Below are 17,593 nucleotides of genomic sequence, written 5' to 3' on the forward strand. Positions count from 1 at the left end.
TTAGGGTGAAAGGACCACCCAGAACTGTATTTTGCTTCTTAATATATTAGAAGAGTTCTGTTCTCTACAAATTATTGTAGATGTTTCTTCCTCCCTGCTGCCTCTCTGCTAATTTGGGCAATATGAAGCAATTTGGTACATCAAGCAAAGGTGAGTGCTTTTTCATACCCATTGTGTAGATAAGTAATGAGAGAATGTTAGTGGGCATTTTAGAGAAGTCTCTTCTAGAACTAGTCCACTATCTTTGGAGAGCCAGCTCCTTAGTGAATAGACTGTGTTGCTGTGTGCTGTTGCCTCCTAAGTGGATGCCGAGTTCATCTTTTGCTAGGAAGCTTTTCAAGAAATATGATATCCCTATTTGAGATCCATTTGCCACTTTAACAGTACTAAGTGTAGAAATTCTTCCCTGATTTCACTGTCCATTGGCAGAATGTCCAGTTGCAACCCTACCCATGACCTCTGATAATGAAGTTTTGTACTGAAGACAAAATTTGCCACGGCGAATATTATTCTGGTAGCTTCACCATGGCCCAGACAGATTTAGTTTCCAGTGCTGCAGCAATTTTTCTTGGACACTCATTTAACTCTCCAAGTTTGTGGCTTTTTATTCGCCCACAAAGAGTTTGTCCGATATGCATGTGCTCAGGTTTACCCAGTGATCTTTGCAGTGGAGAAGAAAATATCTCAGAAAATGTTGATGCACCACTACTCGTTACTTAGTATTCAAATCACAATCACCCCCCCCCCCCTCCGGCAAGATCATATGCCTCTTACCCACTCACAAAACACTACTCGTATAACATTCAGCCACCAACTATATTATACCGGTTGCACTCTAAACTCTAGAATTCCAAAGTACCCTAATAAAATGCCATCACCTCAATAGGCTACACTTATACCCAACAGCCCTCCACATCACCACTGTCTCACTGTACTACTCCTATACTCCTTCGCCTCACATTATACTCTTCTACAATCCACCATACCCCCTCCCTAGCAAACATCTTCACTATCCCACCAAAATAAACCATCAAATTTTACAACAGTCCAACCCTTTTCCATACTAGCCACACAGATTACCGTATAAACAAAATCCTACTTCTGGCAGCTACATCACATACCTCCCAGAAACACACCAACATACATAACAAGCTAACCAAACTCCTCTTGCACCTCATCAAGCAATTAAACCGCCCTGGGGATATACACCCTAATCCTGGTCCCAGTTCCGTATGTGATACAGTAATCAACTCAGCCCTGGTCTATTACACCAGTGAAACAACTCTTCCCTCCTTCTTAACACGAATGTAAGAATGTAAGAAGTACTGAAAATAAAATCCATGATCTGCATGCTCTACTGTCCCCCTGTTCTCCTAATATTGCAGTATTAACAGCAAAATGGGTAGAACCTACCAATAACAAATTCGTACCCACCTAGATTATGTAAAGACAAGAAAACCAGAAAAGGTGTGGGGTAGCAATCTTACTCAAAGATCACCTAATACTTGACTGTGTAGAATTAAATAACCCCATTGTGGAAAATGCTGAACCTATCATTGCCAAATTAAAAAATCACCCCCAAAAGCACATCATCATATCGTAGGTGGTTATATCCCACCTGGAAACAATATTCACACACTAGAGAGCATTCTGTACTCTCCAATCCCTCCCACAGGAAACAGTCCTGATGGGCGACTTTAACATTGACAGGCTCAACTGCTTCTCTCAGAATCCAACATCCCATATTAATCACTTTGGGTTCACCCAAATCATTAACATCTGCTATGAGAACTGACAAATCTTCCAAACAGTCCATCCTCAATGGGATTCTGCTCAACAGCCCCACCCTAACACCTCAAGTAGGCTGTCTCCCTGAAGGCCTGAGTGACCATCAGCCAACCTTTCTCCTAAGAACCCACCCGACCAAATAAACCACCTACTGCTGACTCAGAAGTAAACCTATTTGGGTTGAAGTTTTTTTTTTTTTATCTCCACTCTAAAAAGCTGCAACTGGGAGCCTCTCAGACAGCTACCCCTAGAAGACGTTAACTTCAACACCACTTTCTTAGATATATACTAAACTCCCACTCACCCCCTAGAACCAGCATTGTTAAAGCCAACAATGCACTTGTCTGAGTAAAGAATGCAGATCCATACTGAAAGCTAGGGATAAGGCTAGGGAACAGTTTTTTTTTTATAAAAATAAAACCCACATCACAAAACAATCATTCTTGGAAATGCAAAGCATAGCAAAAAAATAAGATTAGACAAAATCAACAAGTATCAAAATATCCAGAAAAAAAACACCACAATAACCTTCAAAAGTTCTGGTCTGCAGTTAATAGTATACTTCTACCAGGCACACCACCTAACCCCTCTCCATCAACAGCCAGCAACTCTGATAACATTGCAACCCAATTCAATAAATACTTTTACTTTACAGAAACTATCTGATCCTTTGCAAAGTCTCAGAGCATCTCCACCAACTCGTCTCATCCACAACCATGCACACCACCACCAACTCGCAACCATAAAAAAAACTTAATAAAACTAAAACCAACCATCCTAGCCGCAGACAGTCTCCCAGCTGAATTTCGGCAAATCCCAGTAGAAGCAGTAGCATACCCAGTAGCAATACTCCCATCCCAGTAGAAGCAGTACATACCCAGTAGCAATACTCAAAAACAGATCCTGTTATTTATAAAAACTCCTACATTTTACCTTTTGCACATGGGAGGAAACTCCACCGAACTTACCCAGCCGTCATCTTGTCACCCTTATCTAGAATCCTAGAGAGAGTTATACATACCCAGTACCCATTTCATGGACTACCTTCACACACACTATCAAAACACTCAACATGCCTTTTGCCCCTCTCACAGTACCACCATAGCCGTAATGTCTTTTACTAACACTGTAAACTACTATAGTAATGACGGGCAATTTGTATCTGCCATATTTTTTGACTTGTCAAAAGCCTTTGATATGGTAAATCACAATAAACGTATTAGTTTTGTCTCCCCACTAAACCTTAGTAGCTCCTGTATCACCTGATTTCAAAGTTACCTATCAGGACAGTAGCAAGCTGTCCAGTGGTAACACGACCTTTCCCCTCTACTCCCAGTCACCTTAGAGGTACCACAAGGTTCCATCCTTGGACCTCTACTTTTCTCTCTATTCACCAACCAACTCCATACCACCACACTTCAAGCTACAGTAGCACAATATGCAGGTGACTCAACTCTAATAAGAGAAGCCTCCTCCCCACAAGAACTCCAAACAATAACCCAAGAATCCTTTCTATCTGTGGAATTGTGGCCTACTAACTCTCAATTCATTCTAAATCCAAACAAAACTCAGCTCCTTCTCTTCCACCCATCAAGATCCCCCTCACGTTCCCTCTCTTTCAACATCCTATCCAAAGTAACACTTTATCACCCCAACAACTCACACTAAACTGCTAGGTGTAGAAATTGATAACTTGAAATTCTGTATCCACACAGCTCAGACTATTAAAGTCCACAAAAAAACTAGGTGGCCTATACAGAAAAACAATTTGACAAGAAATGCAAAAGCTACTATTGATCGCACACACCTCCTGTATGCTTCCCCAATACTAACTAACCTCCACAAAACTGATCTAAACAAACTGGATTCTTGTTACAGTAAAACTGCTAAGTTTGCCACTGATGTCTCATACAGGACACATCACTGCACTTAACAGTTAAATGACTAGAACTTCCCCAACTGCTACATTTTAACCAGTTAACTTTTTTGCCCACAAAACACTGCTTCATCCAGATAAAATCTTATACAACCATACATGTTTGTAGAACACTACTTTCCTGAAATAAACTCCTCCTAGCTATCACCAAACCTAACAACTCAGCTGGGGAATCACTATTTTCAAATTTAATTCCAAAAATAAAGAATAAACTGCCGCCCCCTATAACCTCCACAATTAAAAATAAAACTCACTTGACAGACGCCTAGCTTTGTTCTTGCAATTGTCCTGTTAGGCATTACCTCAACACTCTTAAAGTGATCTTACTCCAATATCTGACCTCAACTGTCGACGCTTGACCCTCTCTTATTTAAACTGTATACATTTACACCAAGAGAACCGATCTATCATTACATAACTGTTTTTGTGAATGTCATGTAAATATTTACATCTGGAGAACTATGTTGTCTGTCATTTATGTACTGGTTTTTGTTGTAGATTCGTGTTCTCACATATTTGTCAACTTCTGCAACTTTTGTATTGTGATACTGGAGCTTTTCTCCTTGGGCCTCCGCTGAAAAGGGACCTGCATCCAGTCGGACTTTCCCGGTAAGCAAATGTAAAATAAATAAGAAGTTAAGTAGACTTCTACTTTCGCACTATTTCAGAACTCCACATGCTTGGCCTCTCTTAGGTCCTTAAAACCTTTCTTTGAGGGAACTTTTCCTCCGATTTCTCCATTCTGAGACCCTATCACCCTTTGCGGCATTTGCTTCATGCCAGAAAAAAAGCTTACTGTTTTATTTGAATTAACTGCATCATCAGAACTGAAGTTCTTTTCCATGACCGTCTTACTTTTGATGGCTATAAATTTTGGAAGGAGAATCTTGGAGCTTAAAGCTCTTAACTGAGAGACCACAGTGCAGTTCAACGTTTTACATTCCTGCATAATGTTAGGGAAGAAGTCTTGAAGATATTTAATTATTCAATTTTCTTAAAAAGGATGAGAAATTAAGCAAAGAAAGAATTTGCCATTTGCTCTTTACAAGGGTAGTGTTTTGCAGGGCCTGTAGATGTTTGCTGTTAAACTGAAGGAGGGTGAGTGACTGAATTTGAGTTGTATGATTTGTTAATAAAAAAAAATAGCATTATTTGTTGTATAAGAAATGACAGTGGCCAGTCTTTTAAATGAAACAGACCTACCTTATCAAAAGCAGAACACTTTAAATTACTAGTACACTGTTAAAAACTAGTAACTGATGTAAGATAAAAATGTGAAGAAAATATAAAATAGTTGTTTGCAAGTAAAGTAATGGAGATGAAAAAGAGATGCAAGATGTATTGTAACAGAAATGTAGATAAGAAAAGAGCAATTAAAGTTAAGGAAAATGCTCACACAGTTGAAATTAAAATCTCATACTATTGTGCGGTAGTCACCAAAAGAAAATGTGCCCTATTTTGTAGTAAATTCTACAAAGAGTATGTTGTTTCATGTTTGTAAGAAGTATAAAAGCCAAAGACAACTGTATTCAGAAAAAGTTTTCATGTTGTTGAACAGAAACATGACAGTTAGCTTTTTGTTGGTATTGTTACTCTTGGAATGAAAATAATTGATACAATTAAGTATCAAAGTGCCAGTGACAGAAGAATAGGTTCATAGGTAGGTACTAGGCTATCGGCCCCAATGGGCCTATGTAAGCCTAGCCAACAAGGTTCACTGGCTTATGCCACCCAAGAAAGTTATTTTCCTGTGCCGCCGTCGAGCATAGACACAGAAGTGATCCCCTATCAAAATTTAAAAAATTTAACCTGCAGTCAAGGAAACACTGAAACACTACTGCCATAGGACTAACTTCTCACCCCCTACTATCACTCCTGACCATAGGTATCCAAGTACTGTATGTTGGGAAAGCTGTAGATTCCTTAAGTACTGCCATTATCCACATTCCACCAGACATAGCAACTCAAAACACGCCCAAGTCATTTAAAATAAGGAACAGCACAATGACACAATGAAGACTGGACTGTAAAATAATTATAACTAGTATCGACAACAAGCATACCATCAATTAACGCATTTACAGACATATTCTGCCTGTCATGGACTCAAATCAAAGATCTACTACACACAAGACCATAACTCTACCCATGTAGCTAGTTGCTTATGGTCTGAAAGATCAAGTACTACGTGATTTAAAAAATCTGGGGGAGGTTCAGATACAATTTTACCACTCCACGCAAAGTTTTAAATCACCACTTGTACCATTCCCCACAAAACATGACACACTCAATACATTAAATCGTCACTTTCCACTAACAGCAACAACATTTTCCACAGAAAGCATGAATAAAACGCCCATAATACAGTATAACCAGTTTATATTTTGGTGACAGAAGCAGATATGCAGAACATTATACATTAAGCGGCAACCTCATACATTCAAGTCTTTGAAAAAGGCAGGTTAAAAATCAATATGAGCCAGAAACATAACAAAAAAAATCTAAACTGAAAAATTCTAAATACTATTAAAACAGCCAATGATCTCGAACGGAGGAGAAAACAATCCTCGAGTCTGGAGCAACAAGAGTCACATCTATCAACTTTGTATACGGTTATCTTTTTAGACTGCAGACAGAAAAATAAACAAATTCCTTAATCCACGTTTTCCAGTTCCTCCAAGCCACTTCGTTACAGTGTTTATTACGCCGGCGAGGAATCTGTAACAACAAAACACCCACCAAATTCCTTGTAAACGTCATCAGCACCGCCCACTTTTTCTCTCCCTCACCTCCCTTAGCGAGCTCAAGCCAACAAAACATTTACAAATAGACTGCGATTTTACTAACTGACGGTTTTCTTGCTCAAAGCACCTCTGACAACTCTACGGGCTTTCAAACGTTGCCGTAAGTATTTAGTAAAATAATACATTCATAACTTACGATATCATTTTATGTAAAACGATACTAAAGCGACCCTTTCCATATCATGCACTGCATTAACATCGCTTGTATTTTGAACTGCACATAATTTTTGAAGCAAGGCATTTTTGACTAATTTAAAACAATTCTGACACAAGAAACACAAACGAACCTTCTTCAAAGGCATCAGCTGACAACTATTCCAATCGTATCGACCAAAATGACACCATCATTAAAAAGCACATACTAGCAGACATAACGTGGACGCCGTCAAAGTTTATTTCTCTTCTATTTTTTAACCCATGTGCCTGTTTTACTGTTATCAACGTCACTCAAACTCTCTGCAGAGAAAAAATACAAACGATCGCGAAAATTGTAGAACTAGAGTGGACCGCTACAACCTCCCCCTATAATCAAGTTTAAAGATGAAACTGACGTTTCACAACCGGCCAAGAGTAGAAGGAACCACGCTGTTAATGCAAAGAAACGCAGACAAAAGGTCGCCATTGACCGGCAGTACGTCTTAAGACGAGCCTGTCTTTTCAGTACAACTTCCCAAATTCCAATAGGCCGTTTCAGCGCGTAACCAGTCAAAAATAAACAGTTCGCTGTTGGTAGAGTTCTAAGCAACACAATCACATTTAATACAATCCAGAAATATCAAGCAAGAACTTTAATAAACCTCCTTACGTCCTTTCTCAGAACACGCAATGATCGCCATTGTCGGCTGAAGTGCAAGCCAAGCAGTGGGGTAGCCGAGATCAAGTCTACAAAACTGAAAAGCACGGCGCCACTGTATCTTTACTCTCAAGTATATACCAACAAAACAGTCTCTGTTCCGCAATACCCCCACCTCATAAAAAGTCATCGGTCACCCATTTTCAGCGTATCTTACAGGCCTACATTGAAATGTTTTTCACAAATGTGGACTCACCTGCTGATCTAGACTAAGTGCATTTTCGGCGGCCACATGACTCATAACTAGAAGATAATAAGGTTATTTTTTGCCTTCAGAAATGTATTTGTCAATACAACAGTGCACCCTCTTGTGTATCTGTGCTTAAACTGATTCATTTGATGTTAGCTTATTATTCACTAGCAGCTAACCAAGCATTGCAAGCCAGACTGTTGGAAAGCATTTCTGAATGTTAATACAAATGTTGAATTTAAACTAGACATGTATATAGAATGTAATATTTTGTTAGAAGGTAACTTTTGGAGCAGAGTATGGGATTTGAAGGTACTAAACAGAAAATTGTATGCACGTTCTTAATAGCCGTGGGTAACACTATTATTTTAAAAGCTGCTGATATGTGGATATAAAGTAGTACAGGATCTTGTTTCATGTTAATGTACTTCTTTAAATGCAATGTCTTCATATTTGGTAGGTTCACCTTTCCTAGCTTTTTGAAAGACTAACTTAAGTCGCAATGTAAAATAAGGATTGCATTATACAGAACTGGTACACATTTGGAGAGGCGTCTTAAATACTGTGCACACCCATAGCAGTGCTCTATGCTTCACTATCCCAGTTGTTTACAAGTTTAAGACATATGCCAAGTTAATTTCACACATGCAAGTACAAGCATTATGTGCCAGTGCTACCTGCTCCAAAGAAAGTATTACTAGCCTTCAGGAGTAAATGGGAAGCAAATGTTTCATTAGGAGGCAGTAAGAACCAACCAAAAGGGTGTGTTGTATTGAAGTGTGGTAATGAAAAATAAGATGCACAGCTGTATTAATCCACAAGATCTCAAAGGTGTATTAATCCACAAGATCTCAAAGGTGTATTAATCCACAAGATCTCAGCAAAGTGACTTAGAGTAAGTTAGAGAGCATTACCTAATTGCTTACATTTGAATTGTTGGTCTAAAGATTGCCAAATGATACTTTACAGCACTGGATGCTGATCCTAGATTCTGGCAGAGGAAGCTAGCTTCAAATATTGCACATCTTGTATACCATTAAGGAAGGGACAGAGTCCTTAGACTACTGTTTGGCATTTCATCAGCACCAAAGCTGTTGCACAAGTATTTGAAGGCTTTGAAGTTTGCTGTAATAACTGACCGTCTGTTATTGTGGCCTAATTTTAAGTTAAGTAATAAGAATAGAAATTCTGAAGTATATGGGTCATATTCTGATTGTAGAGAGTCTGAAACCTGATCTAGAAGAAGTCTGAGCAGTTGTATAAAACCCAGGGCCAGAAGAACAGCAGGCATTACAGACATTTCTAGTATCAATGTGTTTTGGATAATTGTGCTTCTGAGTAAACTAAACTATTAGAAAGAGTGAGAGAATTAGCTTGGTAGTTGCACTTTCAACATGAGGCTAGTTTGAAATACTGTGAAAGAAATACACCAGCATTACAGTGGTATGACCTTGAATAATGTTTTGTAAGTAGCTGCTAGTCAGAATTTGTCCGCTGGTCATGAGTATTAACATGTGCAGACGGGAGAGATGCTGAGATAGAAAAAGAACCGTTAGCAATAGTATATGTATGTGAGGATTTCCACAAATATTTCTGCAGAAAAGTTCAAGTCAAAACAGACCTCAAACCTTTATAAAGAATATTGAATAAATCTTTGTGCAGGGTACCTTCAAGAAACTGTAGGAGTGTAGCTCATGAATGAAATACAGCACAGGCTTGTATATAAGTAAACTGTACATAGCTGGTGTGTTGAATAGAGCATGTTTACCAGAAAAAAAGAAGGGCAAGTGTTATGCAAACATAAATGATTGTTAAAAGCAGAAAACTGAGGATTGCTATGTCACAATTGTGAGTTATATGAATGTTCCAGTGCAGTGACTATATATCTTACAATAGCTTTGTTAATGTCCAGAATTTTAAAAAGCAGGTTACCCACTTTAGTTTTTTCCTAATGTCTGAAAATACAAAGGCAAATAAATGCTAGAAAGAAAGCAGTAGGAGATGAAGATACTATTATGAGAGAGAGTCCAAAAGAGTTGCTGATTGTGGAATAGAGATGAAGTAAGTATGCAGATGTTCATAGCTAGGTAATAGGCTATGGGCCCTATGGCCTATACAAGCCCACCCAAAAGGTACCCTGGCTTTTGCCACCCAAGAAAATTATTTTCCTGTGCCACTGTTGAGCAGAGCCACAGAAGTGATCCCCGGGGTGAATTTCCTATTTCCTATCCAATCATCAAGATTTTTCTTGAAGAGTGCTAATGAGTAGCTTTGTTTGCCATAGATAGGTAGTTTATTCCAGAGTATGGGAAGTCTCTGGGACCGGAATCTATCCCTCCGGCATGTTTTGTTTATTGTGGTGGCAAGGTTTAGGCCCCTAGAGTGTGTAGCTCGGAGGGATTGGGACTTTAAGTGGAGCACGTCCAACAGCTCTGGGTTTACATAGCTTTGTATGTTAGGCAAAGATCACCTATGAGTAGGCGATATGCGACGGAGTAAAGCTGGAGTTTTTTGAGATGGTCTGCATAGGGCATCTGTTTGAGGCCGATAATCCTCTTTGTGAGGTATTTCTGCAGCCTTTCCAGTTGTTGTACATGTCTTGTGAGGTACATACCAAAAGGGGCGTTTTACTCTATAATGGGTATGATGAGTAGAGGGGAACAATGACCTCTTTTTTTCTGGATGAGAAACCTTTTGTGATGAGGTGTGCCACGTAAAAGGATTTCCTGACTACTGTTGTGATGTGATTATCAAAGGAGAGACTACTGTCCACCTCTGTCCCAAGGTCTCTTATCACACTTTCCATGTTAAGTATACTACTGCCTATGTTATAGTTCATGGGTACAGAGTTTTTACCAAAGGGGGTGACATTGCACTTTTTGGCATTGAGCTTGAGGCCATGGCTTTGACACCAGGCATCTGTCTCAGTAAGGCCCTTTTGTAGATGTCCACATCGTTAGGAGTTTCGATTATGGCTCCTAGTTTGCAGTCATCTGTGAACTTCGTTAACCAAAGACCTTCTGTGTTAGCCTGTACTTCAAAGAAGTAGATGCCAAACAGGAGAGGACCCAGGACTGAACCCTGTGGTACTCCACATGGCACTGGTCTGAAGTCAGATTTGGAGTCTGTTTTCAGTGTGGGTTCTGTCAGTGAGTCAGTTGGAAACCCATTTTGTGACATAAGGATGTATACCTAGTTTAGTGAGTTTATCTATAATTCCAGAGTGGGGGATGGTGTTGAAAGCCTTGTCAGGGTCTAGATAGACTGTGTGAACAACCTTACCCTCGTCTACGGCTTTGGTGACTGCTTCAAAGAAGTCTGTGGGGTTAGGAGACGTGATCTGCCTTTTACAAACCCGAACTGGGTGGGGTCCAGAGTTTGGAGATTACCAATGTCTTTGTTTATAAGTTCTATGATGATACGTTCCATGGCCTTGCAGACCAGGCTCGTCAGGCTAATGGGGTGGTAGTTCCCAGGGTCCGTGGTGGCTCCCCCCTTGTGGAGTGGGATAACCATCGCTGTGCACCATTCAGTGGGCACAAAGACTGACATGAGGCTATGATTGAACATGGTACTTAGGTGGGAGGTGCCAGTTTGTTCTGTAGTTCGTGTAGAATGCAACCTGGGATGTTGTCTGGTCCCATGGATGCTTTGTTCTTGGCTTTGGAGAGTGTGGTTTTTACCTATGCAGCTGTGATTACAGTAACTTTGCATTCTTCCGGTATAGAGATGGGCTCTTTAGGGAGTGAGTAGGGAGCTAAAGTTAGCACTGAACCTATCTGCCAGGATGTTGGCAATATCAGTTGGGGTCTGTATATTTAGTGCCATTGTGCTGTAACTCAGAGCAGATCTGAGTGTTGCCATTGAGATTCTTGACATAGCTATAGAATGCTTTGTGGTTGTCTGTAGAATCATTGGCAATTTTTGTTTTCATAACTAGCTTTGGAGGATTTTATCAGGGATCGCAGCTTCTTAGAGGCTGACCAGGGAGCTCCTCCACTCATGGGATTTTACTCTCTTTTTTGCAACAGTGTCTTCCTTCTGTTGTACAGTTTGTTTATGGCAGGGGACCACCAGATTGGCTTCCTTTTTTTGGAGGATAGCATCTTGGTTCTGTTTGGGATAGCACGATCCATGCACTTGTGTAAGGTGCTTATAAAGAGCAATTGTGTAGGATTCAGTAGTTGTAACTGTATTGTCCATCTGCATGGGTGTTATGAAGTTCACCACTTCTGTCTTAAGAAGCATGAAGTTGGCTTTGGAGAAAATTTTTACAGTGGTTTCCTTAATGGGGGGTGGGGGCAGGGTGTGGATATCTAGGCTAATTAGCTTATGGGCTGATCAGACCAATAAGGCGTTGACTTCAGGTGTGGAACACTGGTCACTCATGTTGGTAATCACTAGATCTAGGATATTGTTGCCCCTGGTGGGGATGTGGATAAGTTGATCCAGGGCACTGGAGTTAATGAATTCCAGAAAGCGTTGAGCGAAGGAGTTGATACACGAGTAGTTTTCCCATTTAATGATGGAGTAGTTGAAATCGCCCATTATTAAGGTGTTTGGTTGAACCCTAATATTTTCCAGTACATCAGGAAAAGAGGAGTGGGAATCCTGAGGCATGGTGGGGGATCTGTAGCAAGCTACAATTTGGATTGCAGGTTTGCCCAGAGGTAGTTGCACTTGGATAACCTTCGCTGCATTATGCTGAGCAACTAGCCTGGAGGTGTGGATATCCTTAATGAATATAGACACACCTCCGCCTTTGGTGTTCCGGTCCAGGTTACATGGCTGAAAAGTTTGGTATGGGTTTTATAGCCTGGTAGTGCAGGGGTGCTCTCTGGAGCCTTGAACCAGGTCTCAGTTACTGCACAGATATAGATGTTCTCCATTTTAAGGAGTGCCTCGAGTGAGTGCATTTTGAGATTTAGACTTCTAGTGTTGAGTAGTATCACCCTCAGTTTTTGCTTGCCTGTTCCTGTTACGGTGGTGAATTCGTCATTTGAACTTTGCCTAAAAAAGGCACTATATGGGACGTGGGGAAGTTTCCAGCCTGAAGCTAACATTTTTGGTAAAACTAGCAAACTGTCTTACATTGAATATGATGAAGAAATAAGTCTTTATGGCAGGAATTGCAGACCTGTATATAAACAAGTATGTCAAAATTCTGGGAAGAAGAGCCAGAACTGTCCCAACCAGTCCTGTTACAGGGAAATGGAAACTATAAAAACTGATAAACATTGCAGAGAAAGGCTACTGAAGTAGCCCTTCTAAACTGTGCTTGCTGTAATGCAATAAGATTTATGTGAAAAGAATGACTAGGGTCCAGGTAGTCTTCATAATCTAAAAACATATCAAGGAAATTAGACAAATGTTTGAAATGTTTTCGAGTTGACCATAATACTGGAGACTGACTAGCTACACTTATTAAAAATGCTTATTGGTGATACAGATTTTTTAAGTAGCCTTTGACATGTGTAGTATAAATAAATTGCCGTTTTCATTGTAAAATAATGCATGCTATTTCATAGACTATGTAGAGAGCATGTTATGAGTATATTAAAGGGGAGTGTGGTGTACAAGATTTTTTGTTTTTTTAATGTAAGTAGCCCATGACATGCATAATAATTTCAGTCATGTGGGGTGCTTGTTCTGTGTTAGACTACACATGTATAGAATGTATTCCAACTGTGTAAAATGGGATATAAAATGTGAGACATGTATTTTTAAATAGTGTTCAGCCCCAGGAAGTTGCATATCCTGTGGTACTGTTGCATTTAGATAATTCAGTCTTGAGCTAAGACCGCATGGAGACTGCCAAATCCACTTTTTTTCTTGATGTACAACTCAAAGCCTAGTGTGCCCAAGGAAATTTGTAGTACACAGTTCATTCTCATTTGCCCAGAAAAGTATAGTACACTTCAAGGTGCCCTACTAAATCTGCTTTGCTCAAATTGAGAATCCCTATGACCTTGTGTCAGACTAGCTTAATCATAGTAGCTCATATATGATAGCCTGAGTACAATAATTCATAAAAGATAGCTCGCGTATATAGTAGTTTCTGATTGATCAGAGGTGTTCTGGATTTGTTAACCTATGAGGACAGTGACCTAACTTTTTACCAACCTGTCTGTTGTTGTAAGAAAGTCTCTCTCTAGTGCACAGGCTATAAACAAAGGGATTGTGCCTAGATCTAGGGATGTCATTGTCCACCTTCACTCAGCCCTCATTAGGCCAATCATTGAATATAATGCCTCCTTTATGTTTTTGTCCAGACACATACAACTGGAACACCCACAGAGCTACTTTACTAAAAGGATACAAGGCCTTAACATACCGTACATGGACGGACTCAGATCCCTTTCACTACATGGTGTATCTTACAGACTGCTAAGACGTGACCTGTGTCTGGCATACAAGGTATCCTCCAGCCCTTTACTGACAGATTTACTGCACATCAGCAAGTCAGATGGCATTAGAAATACTCAGTCTAGGGATCTAAACAGTTTGGAGGGACAGGCACATCACTCGGACGATACTGCTGCTAAGGTAGACACACTCCATCCACATAAGAGTTCATCCCTGTCCATTTTAACCCAGGACTGCGCCTTGTACTACTAATGGACAGATGCAGCTCCTAAATGCTTTATCCCATGCATGGATCCCCTCAAATTATTTATGGTATAATCCCGGCTATTCACATTAAAGGTAATCTATATAATTACTAGCCATGGAATGGGTAAGGCCAATCTATATCTAAATGGAATAGGTTATTTTGGGCACAAAATGGGAAATTGGCTTTGCTTAAAATGTCCCACAGGGGCAGCTAGCTTAGTACTTGCCTACAGACCTATGACAGTTCAATAACACACACGTATTTTTAAGCTGTTCTATTTGAGCATGTAACAAAAACTTCTAAAGGACAGCTTGATTGCACAATATGTCGTGTATTCTTGAGTTCCTCAGTTTGAGATTTTGTCATAAATGACAAAGGTGTTTTTTTGCAGTAGAGAAAATCCTCCCCCATTCCCTTCTGCCTCATTTTCAAGGACTTAATTATCTTGCTTTAAATTTGCAGAACCTCCAAAAGAAAAAAAAAAGATAACCCGTTCACCCAGCAACACTCACCCTGGGACTGCCCAAAACTCGCTAAATTGTGAGTATAAAGAGGAGAGAGAAAACATGGGCATGTGATAGTGTGAACCAGTATGCTCAAGCAAATGTAAATGGAACTGCCACAGTCCGCAGTTTGGTCTGGTACTATGCTATTGTGATCGTATGCAGTCCTGTCCCTGATGCACAGCTGTGCAGTGTGGAATTTTCTGGTTTTGTTAGAATCTTCTGGTGCACAGTACATATTATTTTTGAGTCACAGCCCATGATAGATAGGGAACAGTTGTCATACTCTGTGATAGCTGTGCAGAATATTTAATAATTGAGGTGTTTTGTAACATTCTTTCAGTATTCTAAATTTACATAAGTTTTTAGTTACAGAATGCCTGGAGAAGACATCCCGAATTATGAAGAAGAATTTGCTTCTCGATTCACAGATTGTGATCAGGATTATCAGGAGCACAAAAAGTGTTCTAAAGATACTCCACCCATAATGGAAGACTGGAACGGTATAGAAGGTGGCAGCCAGAGAAACCGAGAGAATAGGTAAGACATTACTTTTCCTGTAACCTAAATCTATATCGTCGTCCTTGTTTAGTAGTATGGTGTTTTGTGTGGATGATGTTTGATTGGTTCCTGTAAAAGTCTTCATATATAGGTTCATAGGTAGGTACTTGGGCTATCTGCCCGAAGGTATTTATATGCCTAGCCAGAACTGAAGTGATCCCCGGGGTAAACTTTGTTTCCCATCCATTCGTCGGTGTTTCTTTTGAAACGTGTTAGCAAAGAGCTCTGCCTAATGTAGATGGGAATCTTGTTCCAAAGCATGGGAAGTCTCTGGGACAGGAATCTGTCCCTCCAGCACATCCTATTATTGTTGTGGTGAGGTTTAGATCCCTAGAGCATATGGCTTGAGGGGATAAGGTTTTCTTTAGGTGGAGCATGTCCATCAATTCTGGGTTAGACATGGCTTTATATGTCAGGCAGAGATCACCTCTGACCAGGCGGTATGCAACCGAGTACAGCTGGAGTTTCTTCAGTCGAGCTGCATAGAACATCTGTTTGAGGCCAGTGATCCTCTTGGTGAGGTACTTCTGTGGTCTTTCCAATTGTTGTAGGTGTCTTGTAAGGTACATCCCAAATGGGGCGTTGTACTCTAAGATGGGTGTGATAGTGGAGGGGCACAATGACCTCTTTTGATCCGGATGCGAACCCTTTTGTGATTAGGTGGGCCACGTAGAAGGATTTTCTAACCACTTTGCCAATGTGATTATCAGTGGTGTGATTACTATCTACTTGGGTCCCCAGATCCCTTATTACATCTTCCGTATTTAGGGGACTGCCACCTATGTGGTAGTTTGTGGGTACTTTTTTTCCAAAGGGGGATGACTATGCACTTTTTGGCATTTAGCCTGAGGCCATGATTTTGACACCAGGTATCTGTCAGTGAGACCATTTTGGAGGATGTCTGTGTCAGCCAAAGAGTCAATTATAGGCCCTAGTTTGCAGTCGTCTGTGAACTTGGTCAGCCACAGTCCTCCTGTGCTTGCCTGTACCTCTAAGAAGTATATGCCGAACAGGAGGGGTCCTAGGACTGAGCCCTGGGGAATGCCACTTGTAACTGGTTTAGAGTCGGGCCTAGCTCCCGCAACTCTCACCATGTGAGTTCTGTCCGTGAGCCATTTGGCAACCCATCTTGTGACGTAGGGGTTTATGTTCAGGCTGGTGAGTTTGTCTATAATACCAGAATGGGGAATGATGTTGAAGGCCTTTGCGAGGACTAGGTAGGCTGTGTGTACCACTTTTCTCTCTATACCCTTGGTAACTGTCTCAAAGAAGTCCATCAAGTTTAGGAGGCATGATCTGCTCTTAACAAAGCCGATCTTGGTAGGGTCCAGTGTTTCGAGGTTCCCAATGTCTCTGTTAATGAGTTCCATGGTGATGCACTCCACAGCCTTGCAGACCAAGCTAGTCCGGCTTATAGGATGATAGTTCCCGGGGTCTGTTGTGGCTCCACCTTTGTAGGGCGGAATGACCGTTGCTGTGCTGCACTCTATGGCTACATAGCCTGTGGAGAGGCTGAATTTGAACAGTGTGTTTAGGTGAGGGTTTAGTTCATCTTTGAACTCATGTAGGACGCAGCCTGGGACACCGTCCGGTCCCATTGATGCTGTGTTTTTGGCTTTGGAGAGGGCTGTTTTAACCCGAGTGTCTGATTTCAGGGATTCTACATTCTTCTGGTATGGTTATGGGCCCTTCTGGGGGTGAAAGGGGGGGTGAAGTTTGCGCTGGACCGGTCTGCCGGGATGTTGGTGATATGTGGTTGGTTCAGTGTATTTTGTGCCATTCTGCACTAACTCAGAGCAGATCTGAGCATTACCACTTAGATTCTTGACATAGCTAAAGAATGCCTTGTGGTTATCTTTGGAGTCCTTGGCAATTTTTCTTTCGAAGCTCGCCTTGGATGATTTTATGAGGGATTGTAGCTTTTTGCTGATACTGATCAGGGATGTCTTCCCTTCTTGGGATTTTACTCTGCTCTGTACTAGTGGACTCCTGCCATAGGGGAGGAAACAAGACTGGTTTCCTTTTCTTGGAGGAATGAGTCTTGGTTTTGCTTGGGATGGCACGATCCATGCATTCTTGTAGGTGCCCGTAGAATGCATTAGTAAAGGATTTTGCAGCTTGGACAGTGTTATCCTTCAGCATAGGGGCTTTGAAATATGTGGCTTTTACTCTTGTCTTTGCTCCATTTCTAGAGGAATACGGCTGAGTAGCAATATATTAGTCTATTTTTTTTTTCATAAGTCCAGGGCAGATCCCGCTTGCTCAGACTGGGTTAGGGATGAGCGTTAGTGCATACCACTTGCATTGATTTGGCCAAGGCATTTGACACAGTACCTGACTTGGGT

General features: G+C 40.8%; 1 protein-coding gene across 4 annotated transcripts in view; it reads left to right on the plus strand.

Moving 5' to 3' along the window:
• The first annotated feature begins 6,490 nt into the window (after positions 1–6,490).
• RAMAC (RNA guanine-7 methyltransferase activating subunit) overlaps positions 6,491–17,593 on the plus strand; it is a 34,624-nt gene continuing 23,521 nt past the window's right edge. For 2 of the 4 annotated variants that reach the window (XM_044071168.1, XM_044071171.1), the window contains exons 1-2: positions 6,491–6,628; positions 15,057–15,227. In XM_044071168.1, the coding sequence (XP_043927103.1) occupies positions 15,064–15,227 (164 nt within the window). In that variant the 5' untranslated portion in view covers positions 6,491–6,628; positions 15,057–15,063. Of the gene's footprint in view, positions 6,629–6,716; positions 7,640–15,049; positions 15,228–17,593 lie in introns of those variants that run through there. The other 2 variants (XM_044071169.1, XM_044071170.1) reach the window with 2 other exon arrangements.

The sequence above is a fragment of the Protopterus annectens genome, chromosome 5.part0, assembly GCF_019279795.1.
Source record: "Protopterus annectens isolate FY-2018-M chromosome 5.part0, PAN1.0, whole genome shotgun sequence".
NCBI classification, from domain to species: Eukaryota; Metazoa; Chordata; order Ceratodontiformes; family Protopteridae; genus Protopterus; species Protopterus annectens.